The sequence below is a fragment of the Limulus polyphemus genome, unplaced genomic scaffold, assembly GCF_000517525.1.
Source record: "Limulus polyphemus unplaced genomic scaffold, Limulus_polyphemus-2.1.2 Scaffold76771, whole genome shotgun sequence".
NCBI lineage: Eukaryota > Metazoa > Arthropoda > Merostomata > Xiphosura > Limulidae > Limulus > Limulus polyphemus.
This window is the reverse complement of record NW_013742367.1, coordinates 148-14,929: the sequence shown is the minus strand read 5'-3', so window position 1 is coordinate 14,929 and position 14,782 is coordinate 148. Positions and strand designations below refer to the sequence as shown.

General features: G+C 32.8%; 1 protein-coding gene across 1 annotated transcript; it reads left to right on the top strand.

Moving 5' to 3' along the window:
• Nucleotides 1–499: 499 nt before the first annotated feature.
• Nucleotides 500–13,513, top strand: LOC106477630 (3-hydroxy-3-methylglutaryl-coenzyme A reductase-like; the record flags this gene model as incomplete). The annotated part of the gene is made up of 5 exons (XM_013938174.1): nt 500–571; nt 3,771–3,876; nt 8,991–9,097; nt 12,875–12,938; nt 13,373–13,513. Coding segments are annotated over 5 exons (490 nt in total), but the record flags the coding sequence as incomplete, so codon positions are not given.
• Between the last annotated feature and the right edge of the window lie 1,269 nt (nt 13,514–14,782).

The following is a 14,782-nucleotide window of genomic DNA, read 5'->3' as shown; positions in this document are numbered from 1 at the left end:
GACTGAATATTAACTATCTTAATTGAATGGTATTCTTGTTTTATTCTAAAATTTCAGTTATTTAAATAAGTATTGAGGATTCTTAACAGGAAACTAGTGTCTGAAAGATTGATCGCTTCATATTAATCTACATCTGGTAAAATTTACATGCTTGATTTATGGTTTGTTTTGGCCTTCTGTTCTGACTTAGACTGATTTCAAAGAATAGCACTCTTACTCACTAACACTGAGCGAAGTGGAAATAAGATAAATTCGGTAATTTTTATTCCAATCTTTGCTTTTACGTCAGAAGAATGGCGTTTTCTTGTTTCTTCCCCTAATTAACTGATATAAAATGATTCAACATTTTAACTTTCATCGGAAATTGATGAATAAAACTACAATACACATTAGTTAATTTATTAATTATTTTGAACAACATATGACTTTTAAACGCTATCATTATGATGATTACAGTTTATTACTATTTTATATCACGTTTTTGTTGTTCATTCGTTAGAGCTGTAATGAAATGGCTACAAAAAAAGGACAACTTCGAAAATATGAAAATTGTTTTTGACTCCACAAGTCGGTAGGTTACTTTTCTAGAACTACTATCACTATTTAAATTTAAGTAATAACACGTTAATGATGTGATAATGTAATTATCTTGATTTATTCACTTAATGTTTAGCTAAATAATAATGCTTTCTCGTAATTTAAAGCTATCTTTTGTATATATTTAAAGTACGTTTATATTATGAGTCTCATCACCTAGAAATTTGTATAATATTTACAAGTAATATGAAGACAGAATCATTTAAAAATTTTTGATTAAACAGTTACTGAAAAGTATAAAAAAGTTATGCAGCTCCCTGTCTATATAGCTAACCCTTTAATTTCCTGTTCCTTGACATCTCTGTAACACATGAGATTGAGATATAGCATAGAATGAAACAATCTTCCCAGGAATCTAAAACTTTAGAAGGTGACAATATCAAATTTTAAGTAAAAATAGCAATTCTCATTTTATTACAACAATATTTGCTAAAAAGATATTTTAAAATTTATGTTTCGAAATACTGTAACAACTATTTAGGGTAAGATACAAAGAAAAATGAACAAAATCTTCAAACTTCTATTTGTATCCCGTTCCGAGCAGTCTCGACTATAAGTAACGCACTTGTCGATTTCTTTTTGTGTCTGTGTGTGCGTAATTTTTCTGCCCATCCCAAAGCAGAGGTTTATATTTGTTAAGAAATAATCGTCTTTTTTGTTTCTCACGTGATTTTTCTTCTCTTGTTATAATTTTATTTGGACAACCTGTCGGTCTCCCCTTCTATGTCCTCGCATATGTAACCAGAACAACTACTTGAGTAACTCTAATTATAAAATAGCTAAAGACAAAGTTTAAACACCACTTAACAGAGCTGATTATAAACTATTTTCATAAATGTATATTAAATAAAGTGATAAGAGAATTAATTTATGATTTTGTGCAAAAGTTTGTGTTTATTTTAGAACAAAGTCACATTGGGTTGTCAGCTATGCGAAGCGTGGGGAATTGAACCCCGGATTGTAGCTTCGTAAGTCGGTAGACTTACCGCTGATCCACCGGGAGACATTGGGGAAAAGTGACAAGACCTAGCTCGTGCAAGCTACAACAACGAAATATAGGAAGTTTAGAAGACTTAGGAACAAACCACAAGTCTGGGATTTGTTATAGTTCCTTTAAACGTTCTTTTTATTCGTGAAAACATTTTCGTGTTCAGTTATATTTGTTTGGAAGCTATGGAAATTTTCTTCGTGTCTAGACATCAGATAAGACTAGTTAAGTAGGTAGGAGACTGCAAAATATCCCGGTGAGTCAAATTCTTTTACATTGAATTTTATGTTTAAGTTTATCGTATTATAAAAACGTGTACAAATATAATTCCTGATAGCGTATGTAAAACTAAGTATGTTTATTAGATATAAATTGATTTCTACCAAGAATATTGTTAATGAAAATTGTCTGTTATTAAGCAAAAAGCTACACAGTGGACTATTTGTGCTGTGCCCACCACCACCACAACGGGTATCGAAACCCGATTTTAACATCATAAACTACTGGGGGGATGTTAGAAATGGTTATCTAGTCTGACCTGACACTTTTGTGACAGATCAGTTGTAGGTCATGGATAAATATTTGTTAGTTTTAGCCTATGTTGTTTTTGTTTTGTTTTTTACAGATAGAAATGGTGACTACATTAAAAAAAAGTATAATATCAAAATAAGTATGTTAATGAATATCAATCAAGTTCAAATTCAGTGGATGCATAAAATGAAACTTTCTGATTAACATCAGCAAAATCAAATTATAAAACGAAACAAAGTGTCTCACGACAAATTCTTTAACATTTCACAAAACTAAATCAGAGAACAAGAATATTTTAAAGGTGAGACTAGAATGCATTTATTAAGTTTGCTCTAAATTTCATTCAATTTGAGCTATGATAATTTATTTTGATTCAACCTATGTGTGTGTGTGTGTGAGAGAGAGAGATTACCTAAGGAGCCCATTTAGACGCCAAAGAATGCCGCCTCACGCTGATTGGCTGCCTCAGGCTGTAATAGGGAGGAAGAGCACGCACAATGCGCGTAAAACAAACTACATACAAAAAGTCCGGGGGAATATTTTTATAATAATTTTGCACACAGAGTGATACTGTCTAAAGATCAGTTCAAAGTCAAAAGATGTTCGTTCTGATACATGTCACAGTTGGAGATATCTAAGACAAAGTTTTGTGTGATTGAATAGAAGAACATTACTTTTACGATGAATATTTAATAATTGAACTCGCAGACATTGATAATAGAAAGGAACACAAAGATTAAAATTCCAGAAAATTGAGTCACCTTTTTTTATATTCCTAGCAATCTAGTGTTTTGTACCTCAAAGTGATTTTCTACAGAAATTCATAGTGACTAAAAAGAATAAATGTTGATATTTAATTTGTTGTATTAGAAAATCCGAAAAACTTACTTACGTGAATGGAATTTTGTTCAACACTAAGTCTGACGTTTTAGAAACGTACAAACGTTTTGGTAAAATGAACATAAAATGTTTAATAATTTGTGGGTAACATTAAACATACGAATGGCTAGATACATAGTGTTAGTATATTAATATATGTAAAGTGTAAAGTTGAATCAATATTTCAAGATTGAAAACTTTTAACAAGAAAAACACTCCTTTTCAAGACTATGTAAGATAAGCTAGTATAATTATGAAAAGTTTGTTATGCAAATTAGATGAAATATTATCATTGAAGTGAAAACTATAAAGTTGATGATGTAAACACATGTTGAAACACGTTGATATCTGTTGATCTACAACTCTCTCTCTGGTGCTTCTCGTGAACCATCTGCACGCTCAATGACCTCATCGTACTACACTTTGGAACTTTCTGCCCCTAGTAAGACTCCGTCTGGTTGCATACCTTGGAACTATGACGTCACGAAACATAAGCGCCATTTCTCGCCTTCCAGCAACGCGCCCCTAGTAACACGACATCTAGTGGCACAACGGAGAACTATGACATCATGGGACCTCCTGGTCTCAAGTTCCCCCTCCTCTTTATAACCTAAGGCAGTCAATCAGTGTGACGTGTTTGATGTTCGTACGAGCTCACTAGTAACTTTTATGTGTGTGAACTATAAACTATGTACATTCCAAAAAATATCATTTAAAGGCCTATATATTTGCTCATTGGTACATAGATTTCTAAATAAATATATTTCACATTTAGATTTGCTCGTCTTCAAAAGCTACATGTTAAAATAGCTGGACGCTATCTCTTTATTCGTTTCATTGCTGTCACTGGTGATGCTATGGGAATGAACATGCTTTCGAAGGTAAGTTTTCGTTTTTAGAAAAAGATCTCATTAATTCTTCTTTTCCCACAACCCAACTTAATAGGCTTTTTTAATGTTGTAAAGAACCAATATTCTTTTTTCTATAATATTTCTATGATAATGTGAAACCCATGTCTTAACCTTTCCTCATGCCCAATGAGAAAGACAAGGTATAGGAGTTGAAGAGAACCACTAACTTTACCATACAAACCTAATAGTCACAAATCGCCCTCATTCCTTCACTCTACTTAACCACAAGCCTACTAGTATAAAATAGGAAATTCTGGAAATTGTATGTGATGAGGAGCATCACACACAAACACAATGAAACCATAAAATGCTAAGATTACATTAGACCCCGAGGAAATAACTTCCTTAGGCCGAATTATGCAAGGGAATACTTATCAGGCAGCAAGTGCGATCACATGTTATCAACAATTAATTAAGGAACCCACCAAAACTTAGTAGGATTGATGTTCGTTTGGCTTAAGCTTTTATAGTGGTGATACAAGGGATGTATTCATACTTAGAAAGTTCGTCCTGCTACAACTACAACTGAGAAACCTCTCAAAACTAGATTCAAGTCCAAGGACCTTGGACCTGTTTTCATAGAAATGATACAATGGGTATATCTGAGTGCACTTAGCTTTATTACTATGTCAGAGTGGTGTTAAAGAAGCAAATATCTCTTCATACAGTATGGATTGCCTTGCCACTCAGGACACTGCAAAATCCACCCAGCTCTCCAGACCTTAGACCTGATCTGATATTACCATGGAACATTAACACTACAGAACCTGAATTACCCAACTAGCTTGCATGTACCTGACCATATCTGTGTTCAGACTAGAGAAATCCCAGCTTGATTTGCTGATCATTTGATGATGTAGCCAGTAAAAATTTACTTCTGCATACATAATGTGGTGATTAAATCCATAGAACATAGTTCCTATGAATCCACACTCAATATAGTGATAAAAACACCAAAAATCAAACAAAATAGCTAGATCTTACACGGACCAGAATGATATTTTCGAAAGACCTCCCAACTGGGTTCCAATTTCCTCAATAGAATAATGAACAGTTTATAGATCATGTATTGATACCACAAAACGAGGAGTAACCCCAGATTAACGCACCAATAAATGTGGAGGAGTCACCATTAGGAACGATAGGAACTTTGTATCATTAAATCTAGAATCCAATAAGAAGACAGTCTAGCAATTGTTCAGAAAGGAATACCCAGAAATATTTGGAGCATTTCTCGCCAATTTTCAAGACTTAAACTAAATAGATTATTGTTATGGTACTGGCAATTTATTAGTCTGGAACTAGACCAAATGGAACATAATGAAGAGAAGATGAAGAAGTGTTTCCCGAGGAAATCAGAACCATTCTTTGTGCATAATATAAAACAAGGATAACAGAAAATGGTGAAAGTCTATATTCTGAATATCATACATTGATACATACTGTAAACCCCATAAGAAAGCCTATGCTAACAATGGTATCAGATAATAGATAATACAAACCTACATAATAATGATTTGCTTGAGGAAACTATAAGGTTATTATTCATAGTGCAAGATGAGTAGACCCTAGTAAACTCTACAACATAGGAGAAACAGGAAAAAACTTATTATGAAAAGGAGAAAGCGAGGAACAACTAGTAAGTATTTAAAACTCTTTGCATTGCCCAAAAGGAAAGATAAGAGACAACGAAATAGAAAATAGATTAATGACCATCAACAATTACACACCAACACAGATACAATATTACATAAATATCAGACCATATTCTCATCCCAGTCTACTTAACAAAGGTTAATGCTTTGTATATGAATCAATTTGACATTGGACCCGAATAATGCCTACTTTATTACTACAGAGAAATATAAGTGGTTATCCAAATGAACCCAAGGTTAAAAGCTGCTTAAGATTTAACACCAGGTAGAGAGATATAGATTCATATGATCTGACAACACTGAAAAAGACATTTTATCCACCAGTATGCTATTCCCAATATAACTTCAGGGCGTTAATGAAGATAGTACAAGATAGATAGGAAGTTGAATTTGACATCACTGTAAAAAAGCAAGTTGTCCCAATTATCGTAACTGAATAATATTATGTTAGGAAAACTGTCTAGGATGAAGACTTCAGCTAATAAGAGCCAATGACACACCATCATGCAACCTGCATGCCTTCAGTTAAGATCAAATGTGTTTAAGAAGGCGACTGAACTGTACAACCCTGACATTAAGAGTCTATTGCAGTTTCCAATCATAAAACCTAGAATGGATGGAGACCCAGGAGGAGCAGAAGGAGATTCATCTGAAGCCCAGTAAATATTATAAAGATTAACGTTCTTCCACCAAAGTCACAAATGTCTATTATATTAGTTAAGTTCATAAAGAAAGATTGAAATCACCGCTACGCCCATACCTGAGTGAAGAAAAATGAAGATCAAAGATATATATTTGCCAGTCAAGTTAGAAAGTACAGATTAACAGTACCTATCCAAATATAGAAAGCTCATTAATATTTAGGATTTGCAGGCTGGGTAAGAAAGTAAAAATTAACAGTATCTATCCAAATAAAGAAAGCTTATAGATATATAAGATTGACAGGCCGGGTTCTGGGAGATACCCCTCCCCAAAAATAGATCTTCAAAACGTTATTGATGTTTTTCGACTAATGGTTCACAAGAACAACTTAAAGCTTGACTGATTAAATAGTGTTCAGTCAAATAGTGCACGTCTCCATACAGCAGTATAACTAGAGGGTAGACTGAAAGAGAAATTAAAGTAAAATATATGTGAAGAGGGAAAAGGATGTAGTTGATGAGGAGAGTTACGTAATTCAGCGTTTACAGCGCAAATCAATGCACTAGTAAAACAAACCATGAAGAAAAATGGGTCTAAGGAAAGTTACGATCCTTGTCTTTAGAGCTAAATGAATCTGAACCGTGTTAAGTAAGAATGCAGTTGATATTAAAGAAAGGTTTGACTTTTCTCATTTATTTTATAACTAGTGGATTTCTAATTATATTTTTACAGAATCATTATACAATGATATTACAGCTCAAAACATAATTGACTTGTGTTTCACTTTAATTTTTTGTCTCATGTCTTTCCTGCAATACCTAACCATATGTTTTTAAATTAGCGTTTTTTTTGCCGCTAAAATCAAATTTTGCCTAAAATAGGAAAGGAATTAAGATTAGCAATTACCACGATTAATTTTTCATTTATCATTAAAAAAAAACAATGATACGAAGTCCTTTTTCATTTAAAACTATTGTCGTTCTAATATTAATTAACGAAAAGCTAACAAAATCTAATGTTACCAGTTTACTATTGCATTTTTGTGATTTCAAATATTATGTGACAGAGAACAGGTTTTTGTTTTCTCAACTTGTGGTCATTGACAATTATATTACTAAAACAAAGGTCAGTAGGATAAAAAGCATCTCAATAATAGGTCAAAGCATTGCTTACAAACAAACAAAGTTTTATTCCATCTTCTGTTACTTCTTGAAAATATATGATCCTAATGATAAATTAGTATCAATGCGTAAATGAACAACCATCAGCTATAATTAATCCACTTGAATCTCTAATATAATTTATTCTTCTACCCAAACACATTGAACATGAAATATTTCCCATATTTTAAGCTAGGGAGTATATAATACTGATTTACAACTTTTAGTCATGGACTGTTAGTGTATTCTATATTTTGGGGATTTTCCGTAAGAAGAGATCAGTGAGCATCATAGATTCAGTCATATTGATGAGTGTCCTATATGTTTTGTTTATGTGAACTTGTATTATCTGATCCATCAGGACCGTCAAATCTTAAGAAATTGAATGCTATGAATGTAAATTTACTGTTTTGAATCGTATTGTAAAACAAAGGAAATCATAAATACGTTTTACTGACTGTTAAGGTCAGTGACCTTGAAATCTTGAGAAAGAGAATGTCATGAATGTACATTTAGCTTTCTGTATCGTTATGTAAAGTGAAAGAAAAGAGAAATTCGTTTTTCATTGATTGTTAAGTTCATTGACATACAGATATGTTTTCCATTAATTAAATTAAACGTAAAGTAATGTCCAAAATTCCAGCACTACGGAAATAATGATATTAATTATGGATTTCAAGTGCATGATATGTTTTGTAGAGTTTCTAAATGAAGAAACTTTCTATGATCATATTAGCTTAAATTGTTTTGGGGAATGTCCATTATATTTTGTTTACGGTGATTTATTCTATTAATTGATCACATGCTATATACTGCAGATAGTACTGTATTAGGCTGTAGGTCAGTATTTTATAAACTAAGATGTTTGTAGTTCTCATAAATAACATGTTAGTGTATCTAATTCTTGAAGTGATTTGTCTTAGATATATTAATGATATCTGCTTAAAGCATATTGGGCTATGGTGAAACATGAGTATTATATAAGAAAATATAAATAAAGACTTGTATTATATGTTCAGTATACTTGTTAGAAACTGTTATTCATGGGGTGTAATTTTTAATCTAAGCTAGACACATAATTATCTGGCGTTTGATATTTAGTCTGAACAGAGTAGAATTAAGTTGATTTTGTTATTGAATTACCAACATAAGTTATATTTTCTGAATATTTGTAGACTGACCCTGCCTGAACTTTTGACCAATAACTGTATGTCGGACTCAGCTTAATCTTACTGAGTAGTGAGCATAAAATGCTTTTGTTGTGTAGTACGATGAACTCAGCAAAATATAAGAAATGTACATGAACTTTTTCCTTTATACACTTTATAAAAATCTTGCATACTGAACTGAAATGAACAAGTAGTATTCTGGACATAATGTAGAAATGTACAAATGTTGTATGGCAAGTTTTGATCCATGTATGGGTTCTATCTTTGTGTCATGTAATAAGTGAAAACAAGAAGTATTAGATTTCATCTGATATATAACAACACAGATCACTGAGTTGTAACTGACAAAATAAATTAATATATGTGATGATCTTTGTATAAAGAATATCTCCATTTTCCTATTAAAATCTGGCATAAGTTAATAAAAGTGCTTGTCCTATTGATCTGTAAATTAACAGGGTACTGACCGAGCACTGAAGACACTTCAGGAAATCTTCCCTGATCTTGAGATCTTAAGTCTCAGTGGGAACTTTTGTTCCGACAAGAAGTCTTCTGCAGTAAACTGGTAGGTAATATTCTTTAATGTGTGTGTTTTTTCTTAAGAATTAATGTAAAATTAAAATATCAAAACTTTTCGGTACAGTTTGATACCTTTTATTTCAGTATATTTTATTTTAACACGCCTGATAATTTTAAAATGTTCTATCTATATTGGCCTTTTGGAAAAATGCTGTACGACACTTGTCATCTAAGCATTTTTTATTAACTTAGGTCTTAACATATATCTCAAACACACCCAGTTTACAGTAGTTGCGGGAGATTATGGGTTGCATTCATGTTACTGTTTCACAGTATTTTTGTCCTCCAATGGGATAGCGGTAAGTCTACGGATTTACAACGCTAAAATCAGAGGTTTGATTCCCCTTGGTGGACACAGCAGATAGCCCGATGTGTCTTTGCTATAAAAAACAAACACACACAGTATGTTTAAGAATAACATATACAGCAATACATGCTACGTTGACAAAATTTTCCCTACTTTAGAAGCCAGTGTTTTCATTTAAACTAAAACCTTTTTTCTAAAAGTTTATTTATTGTAATCCTACACAATGAGTTAACTGTGTTCTGCCCACCGCGAGTATCGAAACCCAAGTGTTAGCGGTACAAGCCCAAAGACGTACCGCTGAGCCACCGATGGAGTAATAAATTTAACTTTCGGTGCTCTGTCTACCACGGGGAATTGAACCCCATATTTTAATAGTATAATTTAGTAAACTTGCGACTGACCCACTGAGGGACTACATAACAGTGAATCATATATTTTCCTATACATAAATATATACCTTAACATTACACGCTATTGAATTGTTGAAATAAAATAATGCCATCGTTTTAATTATAAATAGGTGATAGAACAAAGTCATCCTAACATGAGATCTTGTATTAATTCACTGTGCCCTGAAACTGAAAAAAAAAAAAAAACATCTTTGGATTCAAAATCACAAAAACAAAAAACAGCACAGTTTAAATTTTCTTTTGATAAGGTTTTAGCCTAAATTTGGACTTAAATGTCTAATTTACTGTATATAAAATATATCTTTTACTGTCACAAAACACTTTTTTTCGCTTCTAATAAGTTTCATTCAAGAGCCCCAAACATCTTATAAAATAACCTACAAAATTCTGTAATATATTTTTGACGAGCTTCATGCTAACAATTATTGCATTGCAACGAATAAAACACCAATTAGTTTGTTAAAAACGTGAGATGTTAAGATTTTGGCGCCCCCATATCATTACCATTCTCGTGGAAATGATTGTTTCATCATATAAAGAAAATATTTCAAAATTTCAAGTACTGATTAAATTAACAGGAAAATATGTCTAAACTAGGGACTACTAGAAAAGGATGAAAATTACTTTAAATGCATATGAAATTCATGTAGAACCTACGAATGTACTCCTTTCTCTTCTCGATGGCTACTGGTGAGGACTGAGTGCTTTGAGAAGGTTGGATGGTTCACTGTTAAAGAACCTTTTCTATCTCTTTCTTAACCACATGTTACCTGATCCAAGATAGTTTTCATGGTAACTGCTTGATCGAACTGGTGTTGGCATTATCGGTATAATGTTGGAACAGAATTATTTAACCAAATTGGCCATGTGGACTCACAAGGGCATCTTCCTTCATTTTGATAGAATCATATTAATTTCACACAATGCTAACAAACTCTTCGAGGTGCTCAGGGAGCTTAGTGGTTGTATTATTGATATTTATCTTGGCTATATGTGACCTTGAGTTGATAATTTTCAACAGAATATCCTCGTAAGCTACTCCTACCACTGTCTTGGCAGTAAGTACAAATGAGCCTATAGTTCCAGCTCCTTTGAATAGGATAGTCAAAATTAGCACATCCCAAATGGATAATTTATTGGTTGTTGAATGTGCCACTGGCCATAACTCTCTGCTTCTGACTGCCATAATTCGGCACTCCAACACAAAAAAGCGTGTAGTTATACATCCTCTCTTTAGAAGCAGGAGGTAAAGTTACATGAAGTTTTTACTGTTTATTAGATATCGCTGATGGTTTCTCTTAAGGTTGATGGTTTATGGCGTGGCTTCATTTAAAAATAGGAGATTTAGATACATACATGTGCGGGTGTAACATTTACTGATAAGTCCCTCTATGAACTTATCAACCAGTACGTGGTCTTATCTCATGGAGACGTATTTGATAAGCTTTTCCATGGGTGTATCGGAGATTGTTGACACAGACTGCTGAAATTTCAGTAAGTACTCACTGGTTATGCTTTTTAAGGTTCAGTCCTGAAACAGCCTTAATCCTATTAGGTCTAAGTGCTGCCACAATTCTGCCAAGATTATGTCCTAATTTACTACCTGCTCCTCAGTAAAATGCTCCGCTATGTTAATGGCTGACCCATAAAGAAAAATAAGCAATGGCTTGCGAACTGATGTTAGATACATCCATTCTTCTCCCAGATCTCGTTAAATCTTTCCAGGAAGCTGGTAATATATAAAGATAAATGGGTTGAATGACATCAGGTGACAATCAGTCCCTTGCGATTTTTAATCACCTTAATGTTTTCCCTCACCACCAATCTCAGAATCAAATGTGCAAGACTGAGTTTTGTGGTCGGGGTATATCTTGCAATCAGTTTGTACGTCCACATTCTCCATCACGCTCCACACCTGTTCTGAGAAACAGTAGTAAAGCAAGTCTAAAAATTGTTTGAAAAATTTGCGTGGGTTAAGTTTACAGAATTTAAAGATTATAAGGATTAATTTAGAGCTATACAGACTTTTCCAGGGCAAAGCTTTGGTGTAAGGTACCGGAATCGGCCGAGGAGTTCCGAGTGTTATATGTGTAAAGGGTATTTTCTCATGTTTGGAACTCAAATGCACAACTTACAAGAAGTATATTTTTGGAGATCCTCAAGAAACATAATCTCAGTAAGATTTTAAGATTCTAATAAAAACAAGGTTATATTTTTAGAGGAAAACTGATGTTTTATTAAAGATTGTGCAGCAACTAAATCTTGTCTATTTATAATAAACATTAATTCTCATTAAATGTATTTGTGCTTAAGTTCTTATGATACTTGAATATTTATAAGAACGGTGTATCTCATGCATTAATTCACGAGACAATCAAACAATATTTCCTCTGTTTGCTTGCTTTAGCGTAAAGCTACAAAATGGATTATCTGCGCTATGTCTAGCACAAGATATCGAACCCGTATTTTAGCGTTGTAAGTTCGTAAACTTACCGCTAACCCCCTGGAGAAACCAATCGCACTTTTGAGTGCTGCTGGATTTTGCCGTATTGCAAAAATCACACCAGTGTCTGTGACATTTATTCATCTATCAGTATTTTTGTAAATTTCCAATGTAAACATGTAAGAGACACTATGTCAGTGTAGCTTTTGTAGCAGAGCTTGATGTATTTTCTACTCTTCGCTATTATTCCAGAGAATACCAAGTGGTATAAAATCATGATAACAATAATGTTTTCGAGAATTTACAGTGAACATTGTGGACAATTTATAACTGATCAGCATTGTGTAAATGGTATATAGTTATAAGATAACATAATATGTTACATTTTCAATATAAAAATACGGCAAAAATTAAATATTTCCGTTATAAATTAATGTTTGTGAAGAATTGGGGGTAATTTATTCTAATTTACTCATTTCTTTTTACAAAAATTCACATGATTTGACAAAAGGAGAAATGCTAGGCAAAATTTGACAGTAAAACAACGCAATAAGGATCTGCTTATGTAATTAAAGACTTAATCAAGTTTTGATTACTGTTTAGGATTCTGAGTAGAGGGAAGTCAGTCGTCTGTGAAGCCGAAGTTTCAAAACAAATTGTAGAAGAGGTATGTAACACCAAAAGGCCATATTCTATGGAAATACATTCTTTAATTATAATTTTGAATGTTAATATCGCCTATAGTGGGGAATTTTTTTTGACAATACAACATGTTGATCTAATTTAAGTTATAGTATGTACTTAAAAACATATTGGTGTTTGTTCAAAGTTACTAATTTGTGTTTATTATTTCCAACACTTACTAAGTATAAGTCCTTCAAAGGAGTATTATATTCATATTTTGTGATGAATGCGATATGCATGTCCTTCAAATATTAAACTAATTATTTCTAAAAACGTAACGATCAATTCTCAACACTTTCAATTGACTGAATCGCAAAATATCTTAACATTAAGATTAATACTGATTCATAACTTTAAAAAATATCGACTCTCTTTTACTTTATCTAAAGCACCAAAGCCTAAATTTGATTTCCACAGGTCTTGAAGACAACTGTACAAGCTCTTATTGACGTAAATATAAGCAAAAACTTAGTTGGCTCAGCTCTTGCAGGAAGTATTGGCGGCTTCAATGCTCAAGCTGCCAATATTGTGACAGCGATTTTCATAGCCACTGGTCAGGTGAGTTCAGAAACTAGTCATGATTTTAAAGTTGAGTCCTGCAATGCGTAAAAGCTGCTTGTTCATTTTATCTACTCCTCGTTTTCAGTTCCTAAACGACACCAGAGGTTTAACGAAACGCGTAAAGAACCAAAAAAAAGTATTAATGTAAATACATTTAGTCTAAGTCTAGTTGTTCTATGATTTAATGTATTATGTTGGGTATTTTAACATGAAATTATCAATTATAACTATAAATTCAGTCTTAGAAAAAAGGGAGTAAAAGTACTTAAAGAAATGCCGGAGTGGACAAATGTTTACTTATCGTTTAATTAGGAGTAAAAGCTTGTTCTTAAACAATACTAAAATATATTTTTTTTTATATTGAACATAATCAGTTTTAATTATTGTTGGATAGAAAATGAAGGAGGTAATGCCATATACATCTATTAAAGAAAATGAGCAAACAAGTAGAGGAAAGAGGTTCGGCCTGCAGCATAATTATCAAAGGGGCTACTGCAACTAAAGGATCCTGGGCACAGCTCAAAAGCTGATAAGTTACTTAAAGGCTCACCCAAAACCAGTTCCCCCATACCGCTGCCACATCAAAATACTCTACGTTGTTAAAAAGATATTTCAGTTTTGTACATATACTTTAGTTTCTAACTAAAACAGGTTAGTTTTTGCGTTATGTGTTAGACTAAGGGGAAAACATTTATTGTATATTTATATAACAGACTTAAAATATGATATGCTTTAAACATATATATAGTTCATTGTGTTTACATCACATCATTCCGTCTATATACGTTCGTTTAATAAGTATTTAATTACCTAAGATTTTAGTGTTTTCATTATATTACCAGTATTGGAGCAGCATACCTTCAAAAGGAGGATATTATGGTTTGTCACTGATGTACCATATCAATAAAGAGTGGATTCACCTTTAGCACTATCATAGCACGAACTCTCACTAACAATTGTCATCAAGTATTGGTTTACATCTTGTAAAAAAGACTGCCACTTCTCTTACAAAGTAATTCCCAGTGTGATAACATTTTGGGATGTGACTCTACTATCCCTCAGAAAGTTTTCCTAAACGCCTTAAGGCAATTCAGTTGAATTCAGGTCAAACTTCTAGTGTGGAGAAGGCAGATTCTGGATGTTGTTTGCATCAAACCATTGTTGGACCCAATGTCAGACATCGTTCATAGGATCAAATTCAAACTAACTGAAACAAGTCCACATCAAAATATTGCTCCTAGTATTCTTCATGGTTAAGAAGACAGA